At 37.9% G+C, this 13,592-nt stretch overlaps 1 protein-coding gene across 2 annotated transcripts; it reads right to left on the bottom strand.

The window, feature by feature from the left end:
* Positions 1-59: 59 nt before the first annotated feature.
* Positions 60-13,284, bottom strand: LOC5577639 (carotenoid isomerooxygenase). 2 transcript variants are annotated; one of them, XM_001656587.2, is made up of 4 exons: positions 12,569-13,284; positions 11,013-11,419; positions 10,524-10,945; positions 60-1,625 (listed from the first exon to the last, which is right to left on the bottom strand). In XM_001656587.2, the coding sequence occupies exons 2-4, from the start codon at positions 11,370-11,372 to the stop codon at positions 269-271; spliced, it is 2,139 nt and encodes a 712-aa protein (XP_001656637.1). In that variant the 5' UTR covers positions 11,373-11,419; positions 12,569-13,284; the 3' UTR covers positions 60-268. The 2 variants fall into 2 exon arrangements, with proteins under 2 accessions (XP_001656637.1, XP_021693849.1); XM_021838157.1 differs by lacking the exon at positions 11,013-11,419.
* Positions 13,285-13,592: the final 308 nt, after the last annotated feature.

Below are 13,592 nucleotides of genomic sequence, written 5' to 3'. Positions count from 1 at the left end.
AATCCCAATATTGGCAGGCTATCTTTCGAACCCCTATGCACGGGAATAAGTATTGCGTGTTAGTAAAACATCAACTTTATTTGTGACCACGGCGTCTAACATCAATACACGAATATCAAATGTGCCCATCATGCCAGGTGATAATGGACTTTATTCCGCGTGCATGCATAATTGAGCACATTTGTCTACACATCGGACATCAAATCAAAGGACACCCACTATATTGGCAGGGCAAGCAGTAGCAATTGATTGATTTATGGGAGCAGGGTTATTGCTCAGCTCGCTTCGATGACGATTGGAACCATCCGTGCAGGCACTTGGGCACCGGACCGGGCGTGATGAACTCACTCCGGGCAATCTCGGTGAACGTCCTGGCGTCCAGTATCAGCAGTCCGACTCGGTTCTCCTCTTCGCGACCCCAAACCATAGCCGCTAGGACTACGCCATCGTCCTCCGTCTGTGGAGATGGGCTTGGCACAAAGATTGGCTCGCTCGGATATACGTTCTCCTCACACCAGGTAAGCTTGGTCTTGTTCACGACGTCCACCTTGATCAGCGTGCCCGGATTGCTAGCATCAACGTCCGAACTGATTGCATAGAAGTACTGGTAATCTCGGCCCAAGTTTTCCTCATAGTGGATCCTTGGAGTTTCACATCCTAAGTCGCAGAGCAACTCCGGTTTGCAGAATATGCTTTCATCGGGCATAACGTATGCTGTCGCTTTGGTGTTTTCCAGTGTGACTAAGTTCTTCAGGGTAACATCTCCACGGTCTTCGTCTATCTTCTTCTCATCGTCATCCGCACTCAGTTTTTTGATCAAACAGCTCCAGGGTCGACTCACGGAGAAAATACTTGTGGTAGAACTTCGCATCCGATCCTTGTAGTTCAAAGGAAGCACAAACCGTAGCGGACGACCTCTAAACATCTTGGCGTAGTCTGGATTCTGTTGCATGCTCTTCATCGTGTCGATATACATACAGTTGAGCATGGCGGGGTCCTTATAGCAACAGATATCCAGAACAACATGTCCGTCTTTCTCGTATTGGTTGATGATGTGAAGGTAAAAGAATGACTCCGCCTGAAACGTATGCCTCAGCTCTCCGGTATCCCTGTCCAGTAGGTAGATGTAAGTCTGCTGATTCTCGAACCATTTCAACGACGAAGCCATTGGTTCGTTCCGGATTTGACTGACCAACATCGACGGAACGGAAACACTCAGCGGTTGTTCCACCACGATGAAGAAATTCTCCGTTATCCCAAAAGTGTGCATATATCCGGGGTGGAACTTCCAGCGGGCCGGCACGGACGCCACAATCCGGGCGTTTTCGAACATATTCTCACCATGGGGGAAGCAGATGATAGTGTAGGCCGGTCCCGTCTTGGTAACGGAGCAGCCCAGGTTGTACACGGTACCATCGGACATGACGTGTGGATGTGACGTGTGGTTAACTATTCCAACGTAGTCGGATACGTTCAGCTTCGCTTCGGTGCCCAGCGTTTGCGGGTCGATCCGGTGGATGATTGGACTCTCGGTGAAGGCAAAGTACTCATCGCCAAAGGGGTAGATCGATATCATCGCGTTGTCGGAGTTGTTTTCTCCTGGTTTGCGGAAGATGGCAGCGATTCTGGAAATAATAGGTTAAATATTATTAGGAATATGTTATTCGAAAAAGAGTGCAACACTTCAAACAAAAAGCAACTTTGAATCTCTAAGGCGGCATCCACAAATTACGTAACGCTCTAGGGGGAGGGGGGGAGTAGGTTCAAGTGTTACGGATCATACAAAAATTTAAAAAAATCATACAAAAAACGTTACGGACGGGGGGAGGGGGTCGAAAATTTTCAATTTTAGCGTTACGTAATAAATGGACGCTGCCTAATGGTATTCTGAGGTTTATTTAACCCCAGACCAATTCGAAAGTACGATGTTAACAGAAAACGCTTAGCGGGGTGACGAATTTGAGATCAATAAGTTATTCTTTTGAAGATTGAAATCAGTTTTTCGGTTTAATCTACCTGAGAATGTGAAAGTTTGAAGGAGTCATATATAGGAGCCTATATACAGTATTGGCAGTGCCGTAGCGTGCGGTTGGCCAGGTTCCCAAGTAACATTTTTAGTTTTTTCATTTACTACAAGCTGTTGTAACCACCATATCGTTAAAACTCATTTTAGAACTTATTAGTCTTAACAACCTTAATAAACCTTTGATAAAACTCCGTTAAGCCCGAAAAGGCCCACACTACAGGAGGTTGTTAAGACTATACCTTAAATCCGTTTCTAAACTTCTTAGTTTTGTATCGTATGAATACATCTACCCTTGTAGAATGCTATAAAACAATCATAAGAGCTATTGTATAGCCTTATTGAGCTCAACTAGCGGTATTAAATCTTTTACGATATCCTAATACACGGAATAAAACTAACATTGGTTTTATAATGAGCTTATGATTGAACAAACATCAACCAAGAAGTTGTGTATGAACCATAACCTTTTTTTGAATTGAAATCATCATGATGTCTGCCGACTCATAATAATCAATTAAAACAATCTTTTTTTTTTTGCGTGGCAGAAAATTTTCTTACGATCGCGTGAAATTCCTGCCAATAAAAATTTACTGGTGGCCAATTAGCACCCGCCAAGGGTGCGTGAAACACTTGGTATTTATTTTGAAGATATTAAATTAGGGAATATCGAATGTTGAAAAAATCTTATCAGTAATAATTTCAGAAGAATTATTGGACATAATATAGAAAAATATGAAAGTCGCTTGCGCTACCTCTAAATCTCAATATTTTTGGATCATATTTGAGGTTTCCCTTTTCACGTGATTCAAATCCAGAAGAGCACATGATTTTTTGGTTTTGAGAACTTTCGAAAAATAAGCCGCACCCTAATGTGCATGAATCTAATATAACCCTGAGCGGGATCCACGAAAATCTGGGCAGAATTTCAACAGAAAATTGGTCAAGATTCTCTCAAAATCAAGGACAGGATTCTAAGCAGAGCTTCGTCTTGATCGGTCTTATACATAATTTCAAGTGTCATTCTGAAAAAATGTTGAGTAATTTTTAAATCTTCATTTGATTTTTTACTGCTCGAAAATTCCCAGAGCAGACATAATTTTAGAATCTATAATACATTTTTAATAACCTAAAGAATGTTCTATACAAGCTGAAACTCGTTTGGTGTTCCATAAAAGATTGTAGTAGAATGGTTGAATGTTACGTTTTACACCTCTTCGATATTTTTTATTAAGATTTGACCTGGCAGTGATTGAGATTTTTCTTGTGTATTTGATGTTTTTTTCATCGAAAATATATATGGTTAACTTTCTTCTTATAGATCCTCGATCAACCTTCTCATCCACCGTGGATTTCAATTAAAAGATTCTAAAAAAAAATTAAAATTTTTGTAAATACTTCCTTTTTATTTGGTATCTTACTGTGAAAACAGCTTTCAAAGGCAATGGTTATATCGATTATCATTTGAATACATAATTGAGGGGCTACTCTTTGATGTATTTCAAGTAATTTATTATTGATTAGTTACAAAATTTGTGATTTCCACATTGCTTCCACTTCTAGAGAAAAGCTTGACTAAATCTACGCAAAATTTATAAAAAAAAAGTTCTTTTCAAATCTTAAACAATTTTCTTCGGTTTCTGTACAAATATCTTGAAAAATGAAATATATTTGATTTTTTTTCTTTTCGAATTCTATTTCGGGCATAAGCTCCTAAATTCTTTCTAGTTCTTCAGGGCAAAAAAATTCAAAACTCTGCCAAAATACAGATGGATGTTTGGGAGGATTTCTTTAAAAAAATGTATTTCACCATAATTTGAAAATTTTGCTAGAAACATCTAACCAGATGAACTATAAATTTCTTCGGAATTTTTCAGAGCATCTTTCAGATAACATTAAAATGTTCTCAGAAAATTTTCATTGGACAAATAAAAAAATAAACATATTTTTTGACGGATTTTAGTCAATAGTGTAATGCGTTCTGAACTTAAGAAAATATGTTAACTAATTATGAAACTTTTGATGATTTTCATAAAAATTCTTGTAGAAATCGCTCAAAGTGTTTCAAAAATAATTTTTGATGAGCTTTGATTTAGGGGCGCTAAAATGGAAGTTCGCCAAGGGCGCCATAATACCACGCTACGGCTCTGAGTATTGGACATTACATTTAGAACATTTTCGATTTTCCATACAAAATGGTCCACTTTAAAGAGCGAGATCCGAATTATTTATAATTATTTGATTAATTTTTCCAATCGCGAGTAACAGCAGTAACGGTTTGACTGAAGTGAATTTTGGACGAATTTTGATGACATAACATTTATGGAATAATTTCATGGTATTTTTAGCAAAGTTTTAGATTACAAAGAGATGAACAAGTTTGGTAAAGACAGTTTTTGTGTACAGCTATTAGATTTCAGATGAATAATTTTGATTTTTTTCTTTCTAAAATTTCAAGTTTATTCAAGTTATGTCTGATATACTGTGAAAATTTCATTTAAACTGGTCCATAAATAATTGAGATTTAACTTACCAAAGTTGATAATTTTGTGTAGAAAATCGAAAAAGCTGCAAATGTTTTGTCCAATACTGTAGATAAATCAACTGTTTGTGGCATTATAGGGGTGTCTATGCTGGTGATGTGTCAAAACTTGTTTCAAAGGTAGGTGTTATTCATTCAATGATTAAGCCAAAAGTAAGTCGAGGGGGCATAAAAATAGCTAGCCACCTTAGACAACATCATAAATTTATTACGTAATACTAAAATTAGGAATTTTAAGGGCAGCCCGGGCATCCCAACGCGGATGGTAAGTCTCATTCTGTCAATAACTTTTTGGTACTCTGAGCTCACCTAACTCCTCAGTACCTGCACTCTCTGTTAGACATCACAAGCAACGTTACCCAAGTCCTATCGAAACTTCACTGTCACCGACTGCTCCTTCAATTCCGTCGACGTTAGCGCACGGTTATGAGGCCCACAATAGAACACATTTTCCTATAAGAAGCGTGCGGGTGGTCATCGGTTTTTCAGTTCTGGCGCCTAAATGATAAATGATACCACTTTGGTGTCTATGGACGAAAGTTAGAGTATGGGTTAATGGAACAAAAAATATTATTTCGAAAAATTTTTATGATACAGACGATAGTTTTTCCGCTATTTATCCGACTATTTTCCCCATGGTGAAAAATTTTCCGGGAAATGTTTTTCCTTTTATATTTCTAATGGATTGCTGAAATTTCCTTGCGATTTTACAAAAAGACTTTTGTTCTACGATGCATTGTTCAGGAGATTAAAATTTTTAAAGTTTGAGGTTTATAGGGAAATCGTGAAAATTCATCTAGAGTTTTCCGGGAGAATAGGCCACTATAATTTTTTTGAATTTCACTTTTGGTCATATATCCACGAGCTCTACCTGTGGTGAACATTTTATACAAATCGGAGAACCTCCGGCCCAAACCTGTCCGATAATTTAAAAAAAAATGTCCTTTGACAGATACGCGTATTTCGACTACCACTTGCAGTCTTCTTCAATATCAGTTACTCATATCCACAGTGGATAAGAGTAACTGACACTGAAGAAGACTGCAAGTAGTAGCCGAAATACGCGTATCTGTCAAAGATAAGCATTTAGGATGGAATTTAAAGGTACAAGGTACTGCAATCTACTTTTTAGTCTCTATTGAGATTCTGCTCAAAGGATTCGAATACATTACAAAGAATACTAAACAAGTTGAAAAGCTAGAATACTAAACATATATGAGCTAATTTATACCCTCTAGATGCATTTGAAGTCTTTGTTGGCCTTAATTTTTCGGAATATGAGTCAAAACGGTAGCAAACAACATTTTGATTCAAATGCCGAAAATGTCTCATATTCCGAACACTTTGATTAAAATTCCGTACAGCACGAATAAATCGCATTCAAATTAATGATTTCACAAATAAATTTATCTGAGCTTGTTTTACTGACCTCGATCTAGGGATTGATAACTACTCCCGATGTATAAAATAGATTGGAAGACGTTAAAATTGAGTTGTAATTGACTCCCATTCCTTGGAAATTTGATGACATATTTCAGCGAAACATTTCAACCAAATCGCTATTCAAAAACCGAGTGTTCGGACAAAACGGTATAAATCAATTGGGTCATGAATCAATTGAGGTTGTCCCCAGAGAAAACATCAAAATTAGTGTGAATTGTGGTGGTGGTGTAAAGGTGAATCAAAAATTAAATTAATGCGAGAACCAACATAGCAACTTTACCGAAGATCTTTTCTACAAATTCAAAATCCCGTTGAACATTCTAAACAACTAATACAGTGGGATTCCGTTTTTGGCAACAAAGTTTAAATTTTCAGTTGCCGAAAACGGAACCGTACCAAAATCGGAAACCATATTTCAAATTTTATTTTTCAACTATTGGTTTTGAAAACCTCATTACAATATTAATACATAATTTTTATGGCTTTGAGACTTCGAAAAGGTTCACTTCGAAGCATTTTTCCGAGGGGTTGTACTATGCTATGAATCTATAGCCCCGTAATATTAAATCTGGCAAACGTTTTTCTGGTGGCGTTTTTTCTCCTCAACGTTTTCAATTATTTTTTAGAAGCTTTATGTAATTTTTTGTATAAAAGGGCCTTGTAAAACCAATAATCGCATAAGTGACCTTTATTCAAGAACTGGACATTTTCTTAAAACTATGAAAGGACTCGAAAAAAAAAATGTTTTCTTTTAAAAACGTATTTACGAATCAAAAGCGCTGGTTATTGCAAAACGTTATTGGCTTTTTTCTTTAATTGAATGAACATTTAAAATCAGTTTAACTTTTGAACTTCAGCGTAAAATTTGAAAAATTCGGGATGTTTAGAATTGCTCTTTCAATTTATGTTTCTGATAAAGTAAAGCATTTTATAGTACATGATTGACTGTAATCAAAAGGGCAAACATAAACATGAGATGATGCTTAAATGTGATTTATATTTCTGTAGAATTTAATTTTTACTTGAAATAATTTGAATTGAGCTTGATATATGTTTTGCTCTTACCTTATGGAATCAACTGAAAGTTACAGGATCCTGTTATGAAACCTCAAGAACCTTATAGGAATCTTCAGGTTCTCATAAGAAATATACAGAAAAAACGCTTGAGCTCTGAAGCATCTTGCCAAGCATCCGTAGGATCTTACATAGAGTTCTCAGGATCTTGCTAAGGATTTTGCTAGGAGTTAATATCTTGGAATTCCGCTGCGATGTTGCTGAAAATTCTCATTTTATGTTTATTATTATTAGGCTACCACTAGCACACCTCAAATTCCTATGGGAACCTTTTCAAAATCCCCAAGCTTTCGCCGGAAATAAAATTAAAATTTACAGGATGCCCTAGAGTATATTAGGAATCACCAAATTTTGGACATAATTCTTCATAACCAATTATACACTCTAAGGATCCCTCAAGAAGTCCTCAGTGTCCACTTGGAATCTGCAGATATCCTCATAAATTCGTTGAAATTTCTAAGAAGTCCCACAAGAACCAAGAATCCCTAAAGGATTCTCCAGGGTACAGTTAGGAAATTCATAGACTCAGCTCGTAAGGAACATTTTGATGATGTTGAGACCCGTATCCTTGATTACAGAACTGTGGATCGTCTCTTAACAAACCTAACGCCTTACAGAGTCTATAGAAAAGAGGGAACGTAGCTTTAAAAAGCTGACGCAAGAAGATTAATATACACACCAATGCCACAGAAAAATAGTTAAAACACTCTCAGTCGTATTTATCGCACGCTTCAATGATATTATTGAGAATAAATTGTAGTTTTGTATTCGCATTTGTCATGTTATATAATGAAATTTAATAAAAGTTATGAAACACGACATTTTGCTGTACATATTGTGCATTCAGATTAACTTTAGACCGAAGTTCATAAGAGAAATGAAATATCACCAAAAGTTCGCCGAAGTTCGGCGTCGGCATTCTACCGAAGTGCTACGCCGACAAAGGTAATCCTTATGCGTCGACGAAGCACCAAATTAGAATGCCGACGCCGAACTTCACCGCAGTTTTGACTGCCGAACTTCTAATTGTCACTCGAATTGTCAATATTTGTATATACTATTGAGTTGTGTTTTTACCAAGGGTGGAGGGCGGCTGTCAACTGGGAGTAAAATTGAAAAGCCGACCACCAAGTCCAGAACCAGTTTTAAGGCTTAACGCGGAAAAGTAAAAATATTTATTCGCAAAACTTCAGCTAATTAATGCGTTTGAAAGATATTGTTTACAAGCAGTTATATACGACGTGTTACTGCAATGCGCTGCTGTCGATTTAATCAGGAAATTATGCTCAATTCATACAAGAGACGGTTTCGCGAAAATTGATTACGCCTTTACCATTGTTTGGTCGTATATTTGTATGGTTGTTTACATTTTAGAACCAGCTACACGTTGGGGTAGCAATAAAGAGCCGCCAGTACCACCCTTGGTTTTTACATGCGCTACACACTTAAACAGACTCTATGAGTTCGGTAAATGAAATTACCGAAAAAGATCGGTGATCAAAAAAATTACAGACGTTTCGGTATATTCCGGCTTAATTACTGAAATCTGCGAAAAAAAAAACGGAATTTCGGTGAATTGATTCAAGATTAACGATATCGGTGAAAATTTTTACCGATAAATCGTTAAACAAGCTAAAGTGCGGGCTTCGGTGAAATATTCTGCTGAACTGTCGGTAATGAATACCGTAGTCGGTAATTTGGAACAAGAAACGTCAAATCCGCCATAATGGTATTTTCAATCGACTCTTGTACATAAACCGCGATCTAATATGTAGACCCGTTCCATTCCGTTTGTTTTTGGGAAATGTTCTTTAATATCTGCTTGGAAGAAGTGATTGGGAGGTGACTTTACAGGTTAGTTATTTATTTTTTGGCTCACATCAGAGGATGATCTGTAAGGGATCTGTACGTATATACATGTTGTTATAGGAATGAAAGGAGCACGACGAATATGAACCCTTCAATGATGCGCCTGAAGTCAGCAGCATTTCGTGAAGGTACAGAGCTGGGAGGGAGAAACCAATACAAAATTTATGTACGTCATGGTGAGCCGAGATTTTGCTGTCACGAACTGTCACTGTGAGCCCAGATCTTAAAGAGTGGACAAACATGATAAAAGCGCGTAATTCATCAAAACAATTTTTTGCGTTTCATCAAAGTTGACAACAATCGGTTGTCAATCAATTGCAACACAGTCAAAAGCAATGCCACGATAGCACCTTTTTATTTTTATTGAATGTAAAGTATTGAAACACGCATATTTTTACTCTTTTTCAATAAAAATGAAAAAAAAAAATACACAGAACACTTTGGTCATTTTCTCATGTTTGTCCAGAAAGATCGAAGGTGCACATTAAAAGAAAACCAGCGATTTTCTCCAAGCCTGCCTTGATTGTCGTTAGTGAGCTGGAGTTATCTTGCAGTTTGGAATAGTTTTGTATCATATTTCGTGTGTAGTATCTGTGCCTCCCTCCCAGGTACAGAGCATGTCGAGAGAGGGAACGTGTCCCACCAATTGAAAGAATTGTGCCAAAAAGGAGATTATGTGTGCCATGTAAATAAATTTTTGTTGTAAAAAAAAGCGTATGCATTGATTTATTACAATTTCGCTGCCTCATTCCAAAATAACCGATGATTCGGTAAATACCATTACCGAGTAGAAGCGGAACTTCGGTAACCACTACCGATCTACCGGTAATTTTGACAGCTCATCCGTCGGGTTCAAATTAGTCCTTTCGGTAATTTTTTCGTTTACTGAACGGATTACCGACCGTTCAGCTTTTGAGATTTCTGTAAATGAACTACCGACGTCGGTGATTTTTTCTAACTGTGTATGTTTTTAAATCCATAATAATAAAGACAGTGAGCCAAAAAGAAGAGACAAGATTTATGATTGTAACTCTGGGTGAGTCATAGATTTTTTGTTGCTCTTATGTCGGTGCTGGTGCTTTGTTCAAACAAGCGGTTCCTAATCTGAAGAAAAGTGTTTTTTTATTGTATCACCTACTGGCAGACTTAAGTGGGCTGGTCACTCAATATAAATGCCCAAGAAAAGAGTCTTTAGTTGAGATTCTGGTGGAGATTATTGACCTCATGAAACGTTGTCAATGTACGACCAATGACCATTCTGAAGTAAATAAGCGCGTACGCGAGTCCTTAGTAGTTGGTGAGATTTGGGGAAATATCGACGAAAATTGAGCTTTAGAATGTAATTGGTGTGGAGGTGACATGCTATTCAAATGACTAAAGCAACATACACGATAATATTTACAAAAAAGTACAAATTTTAATAGTATTGGAAAATGTTGCCAAAATCGGGGGGTGCCAAAATCGGAGCTTGCCAAAACCGGAGCATGCCAAAAACGGAATCCCACTGTACTACAAGTGCTTTCTGGTGGCTATGTTGGAAGTTAATCTTCATAACAAAGCAGTTCAACTCACTTGTCAAATATCGTGTGGCAGGGATCCGGTACAGCACTAGTCCCGAACTCCGTAACCACAATCCGTTGCGCGGCTCGGTTCTTCTTGTAGGCATCCGACTTCAGAAACCGACACTGGTATGTCACTTTCCCGTCCTCGATGTTGAACCGGTGCAGCAGAGCTGAACTGTCGAACAGATGGTTGAACGTCATCTCTCCCACCTTCAAACTCCCTGGTCCGTTCCGCAGTAAGCTCCCGGTCAACCATTCCGGCACCACGCCCCTCACTTTTCCCTCGATGGGTTCGACAATCTCCTGCTCACAGGATCGTAACCACACATTGACATCACAGTTCGGGTAGCAGTCCTTGGGTTTGTTCTGGTCAGTTTTTTCTTCGGCATCACTGAGGTGCGTACTTTCCGAATCCGATGAATCATCCTCGAACTGCAATCGATAGGAAAATACACACGCTTTATTCGAATCTTAATTGGATCATCCCTCACTTAATTACCCTGGAAAACTTCACTTCACTGTCTTTGTTTTTCGCGTACACGATACCGTTGGCCGTGGGCAGAGGATTCCAGGTGAAAACTGGAGTAGTTCGGCCCGTAGCTGGGAAAATGTGTTTCGGTTGAAGAACATTGATCGTAGCATAGTTGCCTTCATCTTCGCCATCATCCGGAGGAACCGGACTGTTGGCCAAACTAACGCTACGCGTTGAACACGCAGATGAATACGCAGATTTAGGCGTGAAGTGACCGTTGATGGTTAGGAAATCCATGTTGAACGTTTTCTCCTCCATCGGACTAGGACATGGAGAGTCGAAATTGGTCTCCTCACAAAATTCCGATTCTTCCACCGATATCTCCATCCTGCTGGGGAGCAACGGTTACACGAAGGACACGACACAAACCAAAACTGAGCAACAATTTCGTCAGAACATTTGCTTTTATACCCCAAACATAGTTTACCTTCCCCTCCAAACCAAACCAGACACGGCTTAACAGTGAATTTCCCTCGCAGAATTTCCACATGTCTTTCCAGCTTTCCTGGTTTGTTCTTGAAATGCACAGTGGGTGAAATTGAACATGTAGTTGGAACAATCCAAAGTCTTCTGTCAGGATAACTATCAGGACTCCAAGTCTGAAAGATTCCCTATAAGAGCTGATGTTCCTCAAGGCAGCATTTTGAATCCAATATTATACAATATTTTCACAGGTAAGTTACGTCAGGTTCACGAATGTCAAAAATCTTTGTTTGTGAATGACTCCAAAGCCTGCATATTATCTGTAGTGGATTGCAAAAAAGATTGGATATATATATATATATATATATATATATATATATATATATATATATATATATATATATATATATATAGATATATATATATATATATATATATATATATATATATATATATATATATATATATAATATATATATATATATATATATATATAATATATTTATATATATATATATATATATATATATATATATATATATATATATATATATATATATATATATATATATATATACATATATATATATATTTTTTTTCTTCTACTAATGCTTCCAAACAACTTATAATATTCCCACATAAACCAAAAGCTTGTATCGATGAGAGGGGTTCCAATAAATTGGTCATATGATACTTAACTTCATCTAGGGCTCACGCTGGATAAAAATTTCACTTTCAAAAATCACATTTAGGGCATTCATGCCAAATGTAACAAATATGTAAAATGTCTGTATTCTCTTATTAATAGAAAATCAAAACTTTGTCTTACGAACAAGCTTTTGATTTTCAAACGAATTTTCAGGACAGGCATATTGTATGCTATACCAATATGGACTAGCTGTTGTAATACCAGGAAGAGAGTGGCTTCAAACAAGTCCGAATACGGGTCCGATTTCGCCCACTGTGCGACGATGCAGCGCGTTGTCCCGTGGGAGCATTTCTGGGGTTTCCTGTATTTGTCTCGGAGGACACATTTCCTCCATTGCTTTGCGTGCTCTGTTTACTCACGTGCTTTCCCCGTTATTGCACAATTTACTTACCCAGGATTTGATGTCCATTCGGATGTTTTGCCAGGTTCCGGACTCAAGACCGCACGCTATTATATCACACCCACTCACGACTGCACTCTGTTCGGATTGTGACCAGTGTGGGATGAGTCCAGCTGCTCCCGCGGGTATTCGACAATCATTTTGTAGAAACTAAGCCAACGTTGAATCCACGGCTGGGTAATCCCAGGGCTGCACCGTACCAGCCATATGGAAGCGGGGGGCAATATGTTAAGTGAATTAAATCAAAAAGCTCGTCTAATTCGATCGAATTACGACGTAAGTGGCGGACGGCGGCACTGTTTCAAAGCTGCTGTATACACGCGTTCTGGTGAGAGATATGACTATGTTGCAGTATTCAGATGGCCGGTTGCCGGTTTAGTTGCTAAATTGTAGCTAGGGCTGGGTCGCGACCTTGAAAATTTTCCGGGATTCAAATAAAAGGGGGGAATGGGCTGTGCGAATATTACACATATAATGGGGGGGTATCGTTGCGGAACTGAGCAATTTGGCATCCTTTTTTAGTCAAATATGATACAGACAGGCTAGGTTTCAACTTTGAGCTTAATTATTGGTAACGATAACCGTACTATTTGCAATTGTTCTCCGGCGATTGATTAAAGCTTTTAGGATTGTATGAAAGCAGCCTTAAGAGAAAACAACCTTCCTAAATTTGCACTATTCGGAGATGTTAGTTCTACTTATGATGTTATGAGCGTCAGAGATAGGGTTTTGGTACCGGGAGTACCGGTACCGAAAGTACCGGTACTACCGATAATTTTTTGGTACCGAAATACCGGTACTGGGGAGCGTTGAGTATCGGTATTTTCGGTACTGATGAAAAATCTAATAATCATTTGTTTCAATAAATATTTTTCACAATAAACGACATGTAAGTTTGGGAAAGTTCGTTGATAATGAATTTCTCAGGCAACAATTCGAGCAACATCTGAATGGTCCTTGAAAGAGGTTTGTCCGTGTCTGAAAGTTTTGTTTTGTTCCGGTAGTTAAACATTGT

Source organism: Aedes aegypti, chromosome 1 (assembly GCF_002204515.2).
Source record: "Aedes aegypti strain LVP_AGWG chromosome 1, AaegL5.0 Primary Assembly, whole genome shotgun sequence".
NCBI lineage: Eukaryota > Metazoa > Arthropoda > Insecta > Diptera > Culicidae > Aedes > Aedes aegypti.
Note: the sequence above shows the minus strand (reverse complement) of the source record. Positions and strands in the feature narration are given on the sequence as shown.

Excerpts from the sequence above, each read along its gene's own strand:
- LOC5577639 (XM_001656587.2), bottom strand. The coding sequence starts at position 11,372 with ATGGAGATATCGGTGGAAGAATCGGAATTTTGTGAGGAGACCAATTTC. Across the intron at positions 10,946-11,012 it reads GTGAAGTGAAGTTTTCCAGG|TTCGAGGATGATTCATCGGA; the intron begins GTAATTAAGTGA and ends TATCGATTGCAG. Across the intron at positions 1,626-10,523 it reads TGCCACACGATATTTGACAA|AATCGCTGCCATCTTCCGCA; the intron begins GTGAGTTGAACT and ends TATTATTTCCAG.